The 17,088-nt window shown below is 46.7% G+C and overlaps 1 protein-coding gene across 1 annotated transcript in view; it reads right to left on the reverse strand.

Moving 5' to 3' along the window:
• Window positions 1–17,088, reverse strand: part of GLDN (gliomedin) — a 54,510-nt gene that overhangs the window by 5,958 nt on the left and 31,464 nt on the right. Inside the window, exons 3-8 of the mRNA XM_006920363.1 lie at window positions 16,315–16,332; window positions 15,718–15,825; window positions 6,265–6,402; window positions 3,741–3,878; window positions 981–1,064; window positions 758–883 (exon numbers count right to left, since the gene is read on the reverse strand). Coding sequence (XP_006920425.1) covers window positions 758–883; window positions 981–1,064; window positions 3,741–3,878; window positions 6,265–6,402; window positions 15,718–15,825; window positions 16,315–16,332 — 612 coding nt within the window. The remainder of the gene's footprint in view (window positions 1–757; window positions 884–980; window positions 1,065–3,740; window positions 3,879–6,264; window positions 6,403–15,717; window positions 15,826–16,314; window positions 16,333–17,088) is intronic.

The raw sequence follows: 17,088 nt of genomic DNA on the forward strand, positions 1-17,088 counted from the left end.
CTCTCCTATGGATTCTTAATCGTCTTTCGAACGCAGTAGCCACAGAGTCAGCTTTGTTCCTCCCAGGAAAACTGTCACCCTCTACCCACTCCACTCTAGATTGTTTAAAAAATTCTCTATTAGACTGACACAGGCCTGTACCAGGAATAGGAAATACCTGGCAGTTGTTCAGTCCTGCCCTCCACTGCTAATTCACATTATTCCTCTTTCCTTTTGAGCCACAGAATTCTTCTCAGCTGATAATCTTGGCAGTCTCTGTCAGCTAATCAGTTAGCCTTGAAGAAACGAAGTGGTATGTTTTAGCTATTTCTCTGACCAGGGACTGGCCAGACTCCTTCTGGAACGAGACCATTGTTACCACGACCAGCAATTCCTGACCACATCCTTTTGGGACTAAAGTCATGCTCAGATGCAGTATCCTTGCAAGATGGCACTTCACCTTCTCCCCTGGGCTCTCTGTCCAATAGATATCTAAGAAAGATGGCCAAAAATATTCTTCTGGCGGGTGCCAACCTCCGAGACAGACAGACACTGTGCCTAAAATTGGATAAGCTACATTAGAGGTGCCCTGGTCACCATCAGTGTGTTCAAAGGAAAAAAGTAATCTGCCCACTCATTCGTGTTTTCTTAAACAAAGAACGATTGTTACACTAATTAGCAGGGATTTCAGACACACAAAAAGAGAATCAGCCTGAAAGTAGGCAACAGATAAAAGACACAGATGACCACAGATAAATCATCTGCCAAGTGAAAGTACCTGAAAAATGTTCGGTCACCCAGATCCGTTCGTCACTCTTGTTAGCAGACTCTCTTATCCAAGTCCCAAATGTCTCTGTAACTTTTAATACTTGCACTGGATCTCCAATAGAAGTGATTGTGGATGCTACCAAAAGAGGAAATAGAAAAGTTACTCACCCGCCAATTATGACCTTAAGGCATCCAATTTCTGACTTTCGAAATAGGATGCTTTCTTTTTTTACCTGCTTGTGGGGAATGGTGTTCATTGACTTTATCATCAGCTTTTCCAACCAAGGTATCATCATTGGGGATAGCACATGTCTCACCTGAAATGACGACAATAATCGGAGCAAATGCAGTTGGCCCAGTGAGATTTGTATGACTCTGCAGCTGGCACTTTCCCCACCCTCAGTACAGCTCTAGGCCCATAGCATCCCTTAAAATAGGGTCACCAAGTTTTTTGGTTGCTTGCTTTTAAACAACAAGTCCTGCGCTTCCAAATATTACCCACTGCTCGAGGAGTGACCACAGTTGCTAAGAATCCCATGAGGATGTCAGTAAAAAGGGGAAAAGTGACCTGAGCCAGCCCATTCAAGCCTTCAGTAATCTGAGGGAGATGTTTACTGACACGTTCCTGGACTCTCTGGGCAGGTGGTATTACTACTATCAGGACTGCATTTTTCCGAAAAGGTTTTCATTCTCTGGGAAACCAATAGAGAGGTGTGGGGGGCAGCCTCATGAAGGGATATCCCACTTTGCCCCTTCTTCCTGGACTGCCAGGAGAGGAAGCACAGAGGAAGACAGAGGCTCAAGGCAGCTCGCCCCAGAGACGCTGAGCCCCACACCACCATCTCCCCACCTGCTGTCGCTGGGAGGCCTATGGAACTCGGGTGCTTGATGGACACCTGATCCACCATTAGTTTGAGGCTACACCTGAATTGGAATTCATTGTCTTCAGCTTGTCATTGTTCCCGTAACGAATGGGTTTAATTCAGACCTTTGAGGAGGAGGTGGCTTAGGGTGGCAGAAACAGGACAGCAGGAAGGAAGGAAGACTAGAGGGAGTGGACTGGCTGGGGTCAGGGCCCTGGTCTGGGGCAGGCTGGGGCAAGTCGGGCTTTCTGGGAAAAGTCAGGCCCATTTGCTTAGACAAATTCCGATGGGTTCACATAACCCTGTGGTTGCTAGATAGAAGAGAGCACCTCTGTTGTCAGTAGGGAAGTTCAGGAAATAATCTGGAGCGGTTTCTTTATCAGTAAAATAAGGGGGCGGGACCCTCAGTGCTCTCTAAGCTGCTTTCTAGCTGGATGAGCCAGTGTTTCTCTGAAGTCCTCTGTCATCCACTGAGAGCAGTCTCAGAGATCTGTTTCACATGTAGTCCTGCTGCCTCTGAATTTCATCTGGAGTTTCCCTTTAGGAAGCTGGGCTTTGCACAAGAAAGGGACAGAGAGACCCTCCTGTCCTTAGTCTGACGAAAAGGCTCTCATTAATTTCTATTTGCACCAACCTGCTTCTAAAGCTGTGGGGGTAGGAAAGGGGTTAAAACAATGGAACTGGAGCAATAGAGAGGGCCAAGTTCAGATGCAGGAAGCCTGGCAGATGAGGACTCATTTCCAGGGGGCAGAGTGGAAGATAATGGGCTCTCATTTAAAGTAGTCTTCACAACTCTGGGGCTCAACCCTGCTCACCAGCCTCTCAGTAGATAGGCCAGGCAGAGCAGAACGCTTCTCCAGGCACTACTGTCACTGGCTGACAGAGTCTTAGCAAGTTAGAATTCCACACAGCTCTGGTCAGATCTCCCCCTCTCCCAGGGGAGGGTTCCTACTCAGTTCATTCTCCAGGGGCAGCTGAACAAAGGACTGGTGCTAATAGAGGAGGTGGCGCTGAACACCAGGGAAGGAACAGCTAACTGCTGAGTAGAATTACAATCAGGCTCTATTTATTGGGGTGTGTATACCTCTGTTTGTGTGACATCTTTGAAATGACAGATTTGCCCACTCTAAGAGCTGAGTGTGTACCCCCAAAATGCATTCCAGAAAGAACAGTACACCACACCGAACTAAAGACTGTTTAGGGAAGTGGCTGTGAAATCCACAGCAGATGGGAGACACACTGCAGTCAGGGCCCTCCTGTCTGCCTCCAAAGCAAAAGCATTGAGTTGTGCCTTCTTGTGGACTAAGCAGGTGAGCAGGTGCCAGGTCACCGCTTTTGGGAAGAAGTTCTAGCATTACCCTAGAAGTATTTTCAATTAACATGGCTCTTGATTTCTAATTAGCTTTCAATCCTGTGGCGTCTCTGTCACAAACTGGCCAAAGGACAAGTCCTCCTGGCCTTCCAGAGATCAGGTGTTCCTTGCCCCTGACTGGCTTAGTCACAAAGTGAATCTCCATCTCTGAAAGGAAGATGCTGGAAGAGGAGGGGCTTTACAGGCAGGTACGCCTGAGTTTGAATCCTAGCTCTGTCACTTACTAATTGAGTGTCCTTGAGCAAGCTATTTAGCAACTGGGGTTTCATTTTTGTGTCTGTAAGTTGGTGAGAATAACAACTCTTATGTCCTAGGACTGCTGTGAGAATTAAACGAATTAAGCACTTAGCACCATGCCTGGCATTTTGTTAGCACTCAAAGTTGGTGGTGACAATGGTAGTGCTGTAGTATTTGTGGAGAGTTAACCAGTCTGAACTCCCCCACTATCTCCTCCAGCATCAGCCAAGCCCTTCACTTTCCAAAAGTGAACAGCTTAGCCTTCGAGACTGTTTCAGGGGACAGGGATAGTCTGGTGATAAGTGAAGAGAGAGGATGAGGGAAGGGAGTGGGAGGCCAAATTCTAAACCTGCTACCAGTCTTCACTCCTGGGACAGACTGCCCAGGCCTTCCACAAACATGTTCAAGAGGGAACTCTCACTTTGGATAAAATCTCCTTCTGTTTAAAAAATCTGGTCACAAAACCTGGGTGAAGCCCAAGAATTAAGAAGAGACAGGTTCCCTGGGGCAGGGCTGGTAACCTGGGCACTGGCCGTTGAACATGTTTGGCTGTCGAGGGCCTTTAGATCTTCTGCTTCCAGGAGGCCCCGGGGGACCTGGAGGGCCCGGGGGCCCAGGTAGGCCGGGTGGGCCTGGTGGGCCTGGGTCACCTTTGGCACCTGGAGAGAGAGAAAGAGGGTGGGGAGGGAGATTGATAAAAGAATCATAATCAGAGCTGGGTTTTACACCAGGGGAAAGAATGAGCAGCTCCAGAGAGGCTGCCTGAGCGACCTGCCCAGAGGTGACTGGCTGTTCGGCTCTCATCCACACAGAGATGAGGAGGCACTATCATAGCAAGTGTTGAGTTCCAACGATAAACAAGGAACTGTGCCAAGAATTGTAAGAAACTACCCCCTGTCGTTCTTCCTAACACATCTGTGAAGTAGCAATAGCAGCCCCTCAGTGACTGGAGTCTTAGGGATAGTTATTCAGTGCTTTGCCCAAGGTCACAACCTGAATGGGGCTGGAACTCAGGTGTGTCTGACTCCAAAGCTCATCCTATTTCACTGGCCCATGTCAGTGGATCTCATCCCTGACTGTTATCAGAATCACCCAAGGAACTTTAATACAATTGTAATACTTGGGCCGCATCCCAAACCAATTAGATCGGTATTGTGGGGAGCTTGGTCACGTGTATTTTAAAAAAATTCCTTTTTCAATTACGGTTGACATACAATATTATATTAGTTTTAGGTGTACAGCATAGTAGTTAGACATTTATGTAACTTACAAAGTGATCACCCGATAAATCTAATACCCATCAGACACCATACATAGTTAATTATATTTGCCATGTTACATCCCTATGCCTGTTTTCACTCATCTGTATTATTTCAAGTCTCTTACTATGCAGCCAGGTGTGAGAAACACTGCTCTGTGTGGTAGAAGAAATCAGGAGCTCCCATCTAGATCTGTGACCTTGAGCAGGCAGCTTAACCCTGCTGAGCCTGTTCTTCATCTCCAGATTGAGTCTCATACTCCCTGCCCTCCCCTTTGAGAATTATTGAGGTCATTGGGGTGAGTGCTCTGACAGTTAGAACTCGTACACGCCTGCAAGCAGCCATTCCTCGAACTTCAGGTGGCTAACATGGATGCAGCCCTCTACAAGGGATGTTAGTCCTGGAGCTTTCATAAAGACGTCCCTAGTCTGGGCTGTTCAGCCCTTTGGTTCTACCCTCCTGTCTGGGGCTGATGCTGGTGATCTAAGATCTCTTTAGCTGCCTCTTCCAAGTAAGACCAAATAAGCTTTTTCGGTCTCTTTAGAGTGGGCAAGCAGGAGTCACAGAAGCTAGAGGTAGGTCAGAGATCTGTAGGCAGGGCACCCATGATCCAACCCTCCAGTGCCTTCTCTGCTCTCTGACCAGAGGACACACTCAGTTCTGGCCTGGTCTCCTGAATTGGGGTATAGTCAGTGAGGTGGTTTTTCTGAATGGTTTGTCATCCCCCCTCACTTGTTCAGTATAGGAGAATGTAATATTCAGGATGTAGCAACTTCCCATATAACTGATGCATAACATGAGATTATATTTTCAGAGTATATTCATGTATCTCACCCTGTCAAAACACTTGTTAAATTTTATGCATTTTTCATAGCAACCTCCGCTGTTTATGAAACTAAGCATGCTAAACATAATTTGATTTTTCCTTGATATTTTGGTCTTAGCACAGTGTCTAGCAAATAGGATGTGCTCAGTAAATTTTCAATGGATGGATGGGAGAATGGTTCAGGGTCATTATTCTGAACATCTGTCATCTTAGCTTCTTGAGGACAGACATGTCTTACTCATTGTCATATTCATAGTCTCAGCTGTTAGTGAAATCCCTAATTCATAGTCCCCTCTGATATTCAGTGGATGTTTACTGAATACATTAATAGGATAGTTCAGTTTATACAAGTGGTCTCTAAAGTACTGTTTGTTTAAAATTCTTCTTCCTCGTCCTCCTCCATGACCATTAGCTGTCACCTACCTACTCCTTCTACCATATGACTGTCCTTCTGTGGCTCACAGCATCTCTACCTCCTCCCCCACAGACACCAACTATCTGCTTTTAACCTGGGCTGAAAACCAGAAAAAGATGATCAACAACGATATTTGCTCAATTCTCTATGTCGAACTTAGGATAACATGAAGAATGCCTGTGCTTTCTGTCATTTGTTCTCTGAGGTATCTTAAATTGTTTGCTTACTTGTATTGTTCTGGATTGTGCTGGATTTAATAGATATTTTTTTTTAAAAGGAAGCTTCCTTCATCCAAATTCAATCTAATCATGATGTTTAGACCTGAATTATTTACCCTATTACTGCTTAGGTCTCAGATTTGGTCTTGCGAACATTGGGGTAACATGTACAGTTTTATCCTTTTTGAAAGCACAGAACTCTAAAACATGCTACATAACAGGTGGCCACATATGACAAATAAAGAGAGAAGACCTACAGCAGCCCTTGCATTAAATCCCAGGCAGGCCTGTTCACTCTGGGAGAAGGCCTGAGCACCAGCCTCTTACCTGTGGATAGCACATCATTGGATACGTCCCCTTTGTCCCCCTTTTCACCCTTCTGCCCTGCTGGGCCCTCACTTCCAGTCAAGCCCAGTTCACCAGGGTCTCCCTTTTCTCCTGGAATTCCTGTGGCTCCTGGTAGCCCTGAGAAAAATAATAATTTATTAGCCTGTTGTGCAAGAAATTCTGGCATACTACTTTGTGATATTGTACCATGTACTAAAACCAAATATCTAACTAACACATATAATCATTTTAGGACAGCAGCATGGCCGACATTAAAGAGCAGTATTTCCAGGTGGCTCTGGTGGACCATTATTAGAGACATTTGAATGGGACAACAGGATAAGGAGAAGATTGAACCACAAGAGGGACAGTTACAGAAAGAACAGAAAGAAGGTAAGGCCTGACCAGAATTCAGATGCGTACCTGCAGGTTGGATGGAGCACTCAGAAGGGTTGGCTTAATTGGTTTATTCCTTACAACATATTGGAGTGGAGCTGGGCACTTAGCCTTACTCTTACTTTGTAGTAGTTGGAACGAAGGCCTACAGGGGTTAAGGCGGATGCTCAGTGAGCAGCAAAGATCTTCCGATTCTATCACCAAGACCCTTTTCTGTGACATTCTGATATAAAATGCTTTTAATCAAAATAGCAAAACAAGTGGCTTTAAGATAGGCATTAAGAGGGAATGGTGATGGTGTGAACAAATTGCAGTAGATAAAATTTCTGCCTCTTCTCCTGGGTAGCCATCACTACAGGAACTGCAGTCCTGCCGCACACAAGTAGGAATAGTCACGATGTCAGCCATGACCTATCTCTGCATTGGACTACAAGCAGCATAGGATTCTGATCCTTGGGAGAAAGAAGCAAACTAGGTTCGTAGGATTGTCACAACTTACTGCTGGCAGGTAGTTTCTAGACAGCAGCACAGGGAACCCAAAAAGAGCCTGGCAATTTCGCTGTGGTGAAGAAATAAAAACAAGAGTTTGGGGACATAGAGGTGGCTAGAATTTGTGAGACAGAATACAAGAGAGGATGTAGTTGTGTAGAAACTGCTGGAGAACCTGACTTCTTGACTGAGTAATGATCTGTACAGTGCAAGACAGGGAAAAGAATGAACAGAAAGTACTTCCCTATGCAGCTCTCAAAGCCTGCACAGGGAAAGGTCTCATTCCTACCAGTTAAGGTGGAGAGATCTCAGAAAATGATGGGTAGAGTCTGTAGAAAAGTTTTGTCTTAGTAGTGGGGCTAAATTAGCCCAAGCATCAAGGCAGCTTTGGACCCATTATAAAATGCTTAAAAACAAGCTTTGAAAGAATTAAACTGATCTGGAGATATTGCTCAATAGAGATGTTGCCGAAAATGGCAGAGATTTCAGGCAACAGGAAAGAGCCAGAGGTATGTTTTAGTGCAAGCAAAACTTTAATTCCTTTCAAAGTGTATAACCAAGAGGGCTTAGGATGTACTGTCTTTTCTAATTACCTCCTGCCACCCCATGCCCCTTCTTATAGGCTCTGGCTTAGTGACTGCTCATCCACCCCTCTCCTATGCCCTCTCAAATTGGACAATCCCCACTCCTTCTGTCATCTTTCTGGCACTACAATTGCCCTCCCTCTAGATTTAAAAGTCTGGACTACCCCACCCTTACTGACTTCTAGCACCATCAAATTCAATATAACTGTCCCAAGGGAATCATAGGATTCTGAATTGAAAGGCACCTAGAGGTCATTTCGATCAACCTCCCATCCAACCCTAAAAGCCTCTCTACACCACCCAATTTGCTCTGTTCTTCCCACATCCTTTCAGCAACGGAGAGGTTATCATATCACATCACAACACATCATCACATCACAGATCGTACTCGAACACTTTGCACTGTCATCAAAGTAATTATTCCCTAAAACTTAAACCTGGATCTATGATTGTTCTGGATTGTGCTGGATTTAATAGCTATTTGGAAAAAGGAAATATCTTTCTAGCGTAGAAAGATATGCACTTTTTCCTTGAAGCCAAAGGAGTGATAAATATTCAAAATGGTTTCTGCTCTTCCATATTCAAGGTGACCCTACACAGACCACCCCAAGGAAGACAACAGTGTACGAAAGAACCTTAAAATGTTGATCACTATTAGAAAATGTAGTGAACAAAGAAACATATCAGTGAAAACTATGAAATTCAGTTGCAGGTGGAAGTCAGAGGCCTTGGGTTCCCTGCCTCTGCCAGCAGTGATCTTGGGTGGTGCCATGCTCCGGTGGAGGAGCTGGGGACACAAAGGAGAGGATGTGAAGAAGAGCAGAAGCCCCTCCATTGTCAGCATCTGCTCTGCCACAGGCTCGGTGACACGGGGGAAACTCATGCCTCTTGGGTGGGGAACGGCTCACGATACATCCCTCACAACAGCACTGGCAACGCGGCCATCGGTCTGGGCCATCCCTGCCCAGGTCATCTTCCTGGAAAGGGATTCACTCACTTAAGAGGAGCCCTTAATCAGGGACCTCTGCATGAGAAGACGTTCTTTTGTCAGTATTTTAAATAGGCAATTTGGCATTTTATGCAGGACACAAAAGACGAGACCGTTGCCATAGAGCCCAGCCTGCACAAAGCACCAAGTATAACTGATACTGGCCACAGGTTTCACATGCCCAGATTTAGCAAAGCTCAGGGAAATGATATCTTCTCATTACTTCAGGGTTTTCTTTTCCAGGCATTTATCTGTGTCACAAAAAGCCTTTCTGTATCATCATCCTATTTCCATTTCTTTTCTTTTATTCTTTCCTCTTCTGCCTTTTCTGTCTCAAAAAGGCCATGTGTGAAACAGGAAAATGTTTATATCATAAAGCAGCTGGTGTAAGGCAGCTCCCACAGGGGCAGGTGTTTAAAGCTGAAGCTATTAAAGATCTTTGCTTAAAGGTGTATTTTGACGCTTATCTGGGTGTGCATAATCATTTTTAATCTTCATTAAGAAAGAGTGAGGATGTTTTCTCTACCTACAGTCTGTCTTTGCTTTGTTGTGGCCATTGCCTCTGACAAAGTTTCTCCTTCTCTTTGTTGGTAAAATCGCCTTGGCCATTGTCTCAGAAGTACACCCCTTCCTAATCATATTCACCATCAGAAGACCCGTGTGTGGCACTTTCCACCCTACACCGACTCTTCTGTACACAATCACACTATCACACTGTGTGCTGGACCCTGGCATTGTTTGTCCCGTGACTGCCGGCAGGCTTCGAGTCAGCACGTTCTGTCTGAGAAGTAACACCAGATTCTGTTTGCCTAACTCGTGTGCTAGAAGTGGCTCTCTGCTATTTTTTCTTCCCTGGTGGCACCCACTCAAAACAAACCGTTTTATCAGCCTTAGAGTTGGGAGTTGTGTGATGATGTGGAGGTCAGTTCCAGCATCTTCACGGCAGGGAGTGAGGGAGGACGTCTTATTTTGGCAGGACCATCTGTTATAGACAGAGGGTAGGGAAAGGGGACTAGAGGATGTAGCACAAAACCATCCCAAGACTGGGATGAATAAGGAGGAGGATGTTTATTTCTGTTTTTATAGGGATTTGATTTTTAGAGAAGACACTGCAGCATTAACTCTTAAGTGAGAAAGTGAGACAGATGGAGAGAAAGAAAATATTTGGTTTTGAGGCAATAGAATGTCAACTTTCATGGAAAATGCTAGTTGCAAAATGACAACATTTAAGTTTCTTTAGGTTCAATTCTTCTCTCCAAATCTAAATCAGTGTTTTCCAATGAACACAAGTATTTCCACTTAGATTTCCTTTCAGTCTTTAACCAAGTTACCTTACATACTTCAATCTCCTGGAAACAACCGTTAGGCTAGAGCTCTGAAACTCCTATTTCATCAGGTTAGTCGTCTTCCTAAGAGCCCAAAGTGGCTGCCGGCTGCCTCCTGTACACACAGAGCTGAAGCCCCTGGCCCCACCCCAGTCTAGCCTGGGATCTCACTTATACCCAAGGGCAGCCTCACTAACAGATCCTCAGAGCTAGTTCTTTCTGTTCTTCCCCTGCAATGCCATCCCCACCTCTTCTCTGCTTATTTCCAAGATGTCGATAATACGTCTCTCTCTTGTCCTTTACACTTAGCTCTACTTCAAAATCTGTACTCTATCCAGGGTCCTATTTGTTCATTATCTGCACAGGAAAGGTCAGCTTTTTCTTCTGGCAGTATTACCTGCTGTACAGTATAAAGCAGTCTTCAAATCAGAATAACTAGTTATTGAGTACATGTTGTGTGTAAGAGCTTTCAACTGGGCTGTAAGCCCTAATAAACAGAAACTATATTCTGTTCTCATGCATGCATGCATTCATTCTTCATTCATCAAGTATTCATTGAGCTTCAACGGGGGCCTGGCTGAGAGTTGTGCCAAATAATAGAATATATATGGCATAGTCTCTCCTTCATAGATAAGCACTAGTTTTGCTTAAAAATGAACTCTTTGAGTGTTGGAACCCAACCTTCTCAGTCTACAGATGAGGACCAAGGCCTGATGATGGAGTGACTTGCTCAAAGCTTCAGAGCCAGTAGGGAATGGAGGCAGGTGCTTCTGGAACTCCTTCATCTGCTACCTTCTGCCTTGAGAGCAGAGAACGAGAGGCATGAAATCAACTCTGACTGTCTAGCAGGTTATTTCATTGAACTATGTGCTCTTTCACACGTACTGTAGGCCTCTCTGAAGGGCTGGCACGCTCCCAGCCCTTCTGGTAAGACTCGGCGTTGGGCTCAGGTTGAGGGCATCTGTAGCCCTACATCCTTCAACAGTTAACAGCAGTAGCTCCTGAGGCCCAGCCTTCCTCCCCACTTGCTTCTGCTCTGTGGCACCTCCAATAACACCACTCTCAATCAGGCCCAATCCCCTCGAGCCTGGCAGATCTAGTGTGGTAAAGGCTGAACGCAGGGGTCCAGGAATCAGAGACCTGGATTCAGTCCTGCCTTCTTCACTTATTAGCTTCTTGACATTGGACAACTCATGTCCACTGTGACTTCGATGGGTGTTCCAGGCACTGGAGGTTGGGATTAAGCAAGACACACCTGGCCTGGCTCTTAGGAACCTCATGCTCCCTACGGAGTCTGACCATCAGCACATCAATACACAAACACAAGGAGAGAATTTCAGGGAGAGATACATGTTTTGAAAGTGAGCAGAGATGTGACTGAGTAGGTAAGGCAGAGGCCAGATACAGAAGTCAGGTACAATCTTAAATAGGAGGTGACATGTGAGCTGAGACTTGCACCGTGGGAAGACCCAGCCACTAAAAGGGCAGGGAGAGGGCATTCATTCCAACCAAGTGAGTACAGCAGTTCAAAGACCCTAGGGCAAGGGTGGGCTTGGCCTGTTTGAGAAACAGAAAGACCAGGTTTCTTCATCTGAAAATGTATGGCTAACAAGAATATCCATCTCCTTAGGTTGTTGTGAGGACTAAATGAGATAAGTAGAGAGAACACTTGGTAGAGTGTTTGACAACAAATCTTAGTCATTTATTATTGTTCAGAGGATCACTAGATGGCACAATCCAGCTTGAGTCTTATCTCTGGGGAACACAGTATCTTTTTCTGTTTTCGGAAACAACAGTTGACATTTTCTCAAGTTTTCCCGTGGCTCCCCTCTCCTATTCCCACGAATGATCCTTGAACTCTCAGCCAAAATAATGGCCTTTCCTTCTTCACAGTCACGACCCTGGCCCAGTAGGTCACGTCTCTGTGTGAGATCCTGCGGTACTCTCCTGGGAGCTGATGGTGAGACTCAGACCACTAATCTGAAGGCTGTGGAAGGGCTCAGCCCCTGCCTCCAGCCTCCCCTCGCTGCAAACCCTCCTTTTCCCCAGCTGTGCTGCCAGGGCTTTGCAGGTGTCCTGCAGTCCACCTGGGCCGCTCCCTCCCTCACTTTCATCCTTCGGGTCTGATCTTAGACATGACCTCCTGACCCTCTCTCTCTGCATCCTGTATCTCATAGCACCTGATCTGACCTTCAAATGTGTATCTTACGTTGTGATTACAGATGTATTAGAATGTTGACTGCTAATGTCTGCCTCCCTACCCAGGATGGAAAGTTCCAGAATAGGGGCTGCATCTTTTTTGTTTTCCCACTTGCACTTTGAAGCTGCCCAATAAATATTTGCTGACGAACGTTCCCACCCTCATGTCCTCAGCCTCCCTTGCTGGCCCACCCCCTTCAGCTTGGTCCCTTGATGCTGTTGCATCTCAGGGCTCGACCCAGGCTCTCCTCTCCTGTTGGTTCCCTCCCTAAGTACATGCACCCATGCCCACATGCCCCTGGCCTCTGATACTCCCTGATGTAGACCCCTAGCCCCTGGGTGTCCTCTGACTGCAGACCTGAATCCCCAAGGACCCCTGACACCTCCTCCCTGGACATCTTAATCTCAGCACACCCCGTGCCGAGCTCCTGACGTCTCCCTGAACCTAAGTCAGTACAGGGCTCTCACCTCAGGGAAGAGCAATCAAGCAGGGCAGAGACCTGCGAGTCAGTCTCAGTGGCCCCTCCTCCTCCCTCTCTATATCCACCTACCACCAGAGACTGCTGATTTCATCCCCCAATATCACTCAACTCCATCGGTTGGTTTCTTCCTACCTCTATCTGCCCTCCCTTCTGTCTGCTCTTTGAGAAGCTTTAAACTGTCTCCCAGCCTCCACTCTCGCTTCTCTTGTGTGCTTTTTCTAACGTGTTCTTACGCAGCAGCCACAGTGGTGCTTCTGGAAGGCATATCCGACCATGTCACTGTCTCCTACTTGAAAACCCTCAGCAGCTTCTTGCTGTTCTCAAAATAAAGCTATTTCTTCTCTGTGGCCCTGTCAGCTCTGGACTCTTGCAAGAAGGCTGAGTGCTGGGTAGGATGGGAATTCATCTTTGGGCTCAGGACGGGGGTGGGGAGGGAAAGCACAGCCCCAGGGCCTTTAGCAGAGTGATGGGGATAGCACAACCCTTGCTCTGGAGTCTGATTGCTGGGGCTGGAGTCTGAGCTGGCCCAGAGCTGACTAATGCTTTCAACAACTCCTTGCCAGAGAGCCAGGCTCTTCAAACAGCCTTTGTCTTTATACATCTAGAAGGGTGCTTAGTCTCCCCTTCCCCTGGCCTAGAGGGGAGCAAAATGACTCAAGCTCTAACTCAACCTTAGTGGAGGCTTCTCTGTTCTACCGTTGCTAACCCCAGGAGGCCTCCCTGCCTGGGAGACTGCTAAAGAGGAGGGTCTGTGTCTTTGCTGCAGTTCCTCTGGGTCTCCAGGAAATGGAAGATTTGTTCAACCTCCATGGATAAACAGAATCCAGCACCTTCTCATGCATCCGCTGACGTCTCCTGCTCCAGGCCTCCTCCCTGCCCTCCTGCAGCCTCCCTCAGCACAGCGGCTAGGGTGATCCTTTCACGGATGTGGCAGGGCAGGTCTCTGCTCTGCTGCAAATCCTCCCTGTCTCACTCTGACTACAAACCACCGTTCTTCAAATGCCCAGAGCATTCTTACCTCTGGTCTTAATTCGACCACGTTTACCTCTCACCCTCTTTGCCCAGCTGCCCTGGCCTCCTCAGACTCTAAAGGCATGCTGGACCCCCATCTTCTGCTGGAACCCTCTCTTCCAGATGCCCTGGGACTCCCTCTCTTAACTCTTCCAGGTGGTTTGCTCAAAGGGGGGCTTGCTTGGCTTCCCACTCTGTAGTCGCTCCCCACCCCTCACCCACGTCCCATCCCCTCTCCTTGCTCTATTTTTTCTCTTTAGTATTTAGCACCATGTAACAGATGATATAGTCTATTTATTTATCCTGTTTATTGTCCATCTGTCCAGACTAGAATGTAAGCTTTATGAAGGCAGAGGTTTTGTCAGCTTTTTCATTTCTGGAATCTCCAGCATCTAGAACAGCATCTGTCACGTAAATATGTGTTCTCTAAGTGAATAAACTTTTTCTTCTCTGCCTTCACTGGGTTGTGGGAAGCATGCTAAGCACATCTCTGCAAAGCCAGGGATCCGTTTCAACCTTTTTGAAAACCACCCCTCTCCCAACTGCCCCATTCCCAGGCCTAGCATGATGGTTCCCTTCCCCTCATAGTTGCCCCTCATAATTCTTATTGCTGAATCCTCAGGACTGGATGACATTTTGGAGGGCTTCCTGGGATAAACCGAATGTCTATACGCTGACAGTCATCATTATTGGATGCTGACGTTCATTTATAATTATAATCATTATCCTTCTCGTAACGATTCATTACTGCTCTGTAATTCCGAGTGTAATTGCCAGTCTTCTGAAGACTTGGACCATGTTGCCCACTTTCACGGAGGCTGCCCCCTGGGAACACGAGCTTGTAGGTTTTGCCAAGTGGCAGAGCCCTTCACTATTTATTCCCTACCCACTGGCTCTCACTTAGATTGCTCATGGGAATAAGAGCAGAGGTGCTGGAAAGGGTTACTGTGCTGTCTGGAAGAATGTCCTAGTAGTTTTTCTAGCCCAGGGCCTGTTCTAGTGAGTTGGGGTAGCAGAGGCAAGAGGCTGAAAATTAACAAGACAGTGTGGTGGAGCCTCCACCCTCCACAGTGGCTGAGAGCCATGTCTTCCTAGAAGCCCCCTGAGCAGTCTCTAACCCCTGCACTCGAGCTTCCACCACACCATGTGCCAGCTTCCTTCAGTGAATCCCCTCAGGCTTTCTCCCTGATTCTCCAGGATTGGTGCTCAGAGCGCTTCAGATCTTGCCCCAGCCTACGTCCCAGCCTACACCCCAGCCTCCTGCCAGGCCCTGCTGGAGCCCCTGCCTCTCTCTGCCCCCTGGGCACATCTGATCCCTCAGTGCTTCTGGGCCTTTGCTTGGGTGATGACAATGCTGCCAGTCATAGCAGGGCAGAGGAAGTCCCTTGGAGATGCCAGCCACATCTTTGTAATTGTCCTATGACCATTGGACAGGAGTCGCTGACAGCTGGCACCCTATGACCTGAGTGCCACTCTCAGGGAGGCCTGGATGCTGCCGTTCTACTCAGTCCAGCTATTCCTCTAGCCAGGAAAACCCAGGGACTGACATTAGTCAACATCTTTTTAATCAAATACAAAGATTTTTTGGGCAGGAGAAGGCAGTGAAAGGGCAAGGCAGGAATTGACCATCAAAAGGACCTGGGGTGTTACACATGTAGCCATCACACAGCCCATGGAGTACCCCTCTCCACAGCTCCTGCTCCTGCCTCCTTTGTCTTCAGTCTGCAGCAGAGCAAGCAAAAGAGTGGAAATCAGTTCCCAGGGAGACTGCCACTTCAATTGGAAACAAACCGTTGTCGGGGTTGGACCAAAAAGAATGCCCTTGGCCTGCCAGAATACAGCAGCTTGCAGGCAAGAGTTAAACCAGCCTTGCTTGCAAGGATGCAACACTTTATCTCCACTGCACTCACTTTAGCCCATTCAAAATGTAATAACAGAGACAAGCAACAAAGAAAGTAATTAAAGAGTTGACAAAATACCCATTTTTCCTCTTTTTCCATTTGCTCCTTTTTCGCCTTTTGGGCCCGGGGGACCAGGTGGTCCATCCGATCCATTGTGTCCTGGTAACCCACCAATTCCCGGAGGTCCTGCGTCAAAATGAGGGAAACAGGAACATTAAAAAAAAATCTCTTCAGATCTCGTCTGATCTCGGAAGCTAAGCAGGGTCAGATCTGGTTAGTACTTGGATGGGAGACAACCTAGAAAGACCAGATGCTGTATGCATTAAAAAAAACAAAAAAAATGTCTTCATTAAAGTTAAGGTGATTTCCTGTAGCTAGTGAAACTGGGCAGGTGTCACACCTTTTCCAGATCCTTCCTTGCTTCTTCCCTTTCTTCTCTACCTTTGCTGCCCCCACCTGAAACAGTGACAGGTGGGGAATGGTAAGGCAGCTTCTCAAGTGGGAGGGGGCAGGAGAGCTTGTCATGATTGGGGTAGAGAGGAGGGTAGACACAGTCATAACCAGGGTTGCCTCTAGATTCTTCCCCCTTACCCAGCTCAGTTGCTTCTGAGTGATCGTGGACAGCCAGTCATCCATATCCCTCCCTATGAACTAGAAAAATCCATGGGCTCTTACCTGGTGGGCCAGGTGGTCCTACAATAGAAAAAGAAATTTAGATGATAAACAGTGGGCAGAAGAAAGCAAAGCCATCTCCATGCCCCCCCTAAAAAGAGCACTTCCCCCTCTTAAAATGTATTGATCGCCTACTGGCACCAGGAACCACTCCATGCCTTTTATTTAAAACCCAGTAAATTTGCCCAAAAGATTCTTAAAAACAATTCAACACAGACTCGCTCCAATCAAAATCACTTCTGTTTAAGTTTCAATGGACCAAGAATAATTTCTGAGTTGGCTTCATCATAGATTCAGACATCAGTCATCTCTCAATCAACTTAATTAAATGAGGTTGGGTGACAATGCAGGTGAGCACTAGTGCAGCCCTAGTACAGGTAAGTGTCAGTGAATGGTAGTGCTGTCATTGCAGGGCTGAGGTCTGACGGTCACGAGAGCAGTCCCAAGTGCTCTCATCCAGCCAGCTTGTCTCCTCTAGGCAGCTGAGGGGGAATTGAGAACAGAAGCTGGTTCGCCGGGTGTCTGTTTTGTTGCATGAGACAGCTTGAGGAAAACTGAGGACCCAGATCAGGTAACAAATACCTTTCTTAGTATATAATTACCCAGAAAGTCTAAGGGGTTCAGATGAATCACTTACAAATAATCTAACAAAACATTTTGCTTCTACAAGTAGGAGAGTCTTATTATCAATTATTCTATTTGAGCACACAAACTAATGAGGTCGTAACATAAGCAGATGAGGTCCTTTTGTTTCTCCACATATAATATTACCAATAT

This window comes from Pteropus alecto, unplaced genomic scaffold (genome assembly GCF_000325575.1).
Source record: "Pteropus alecto unplaced genomic scaffold, ASM32557v1 scaffold86, whole genome shotgun sequence".
NCBI classification, from domain to species: domain Eukaryota; kingdom Metazoa; phylum Chordata; class Mammalia; order Chiroptera; family Pteropodidae; genus Pteropus; species Pteropus alecto.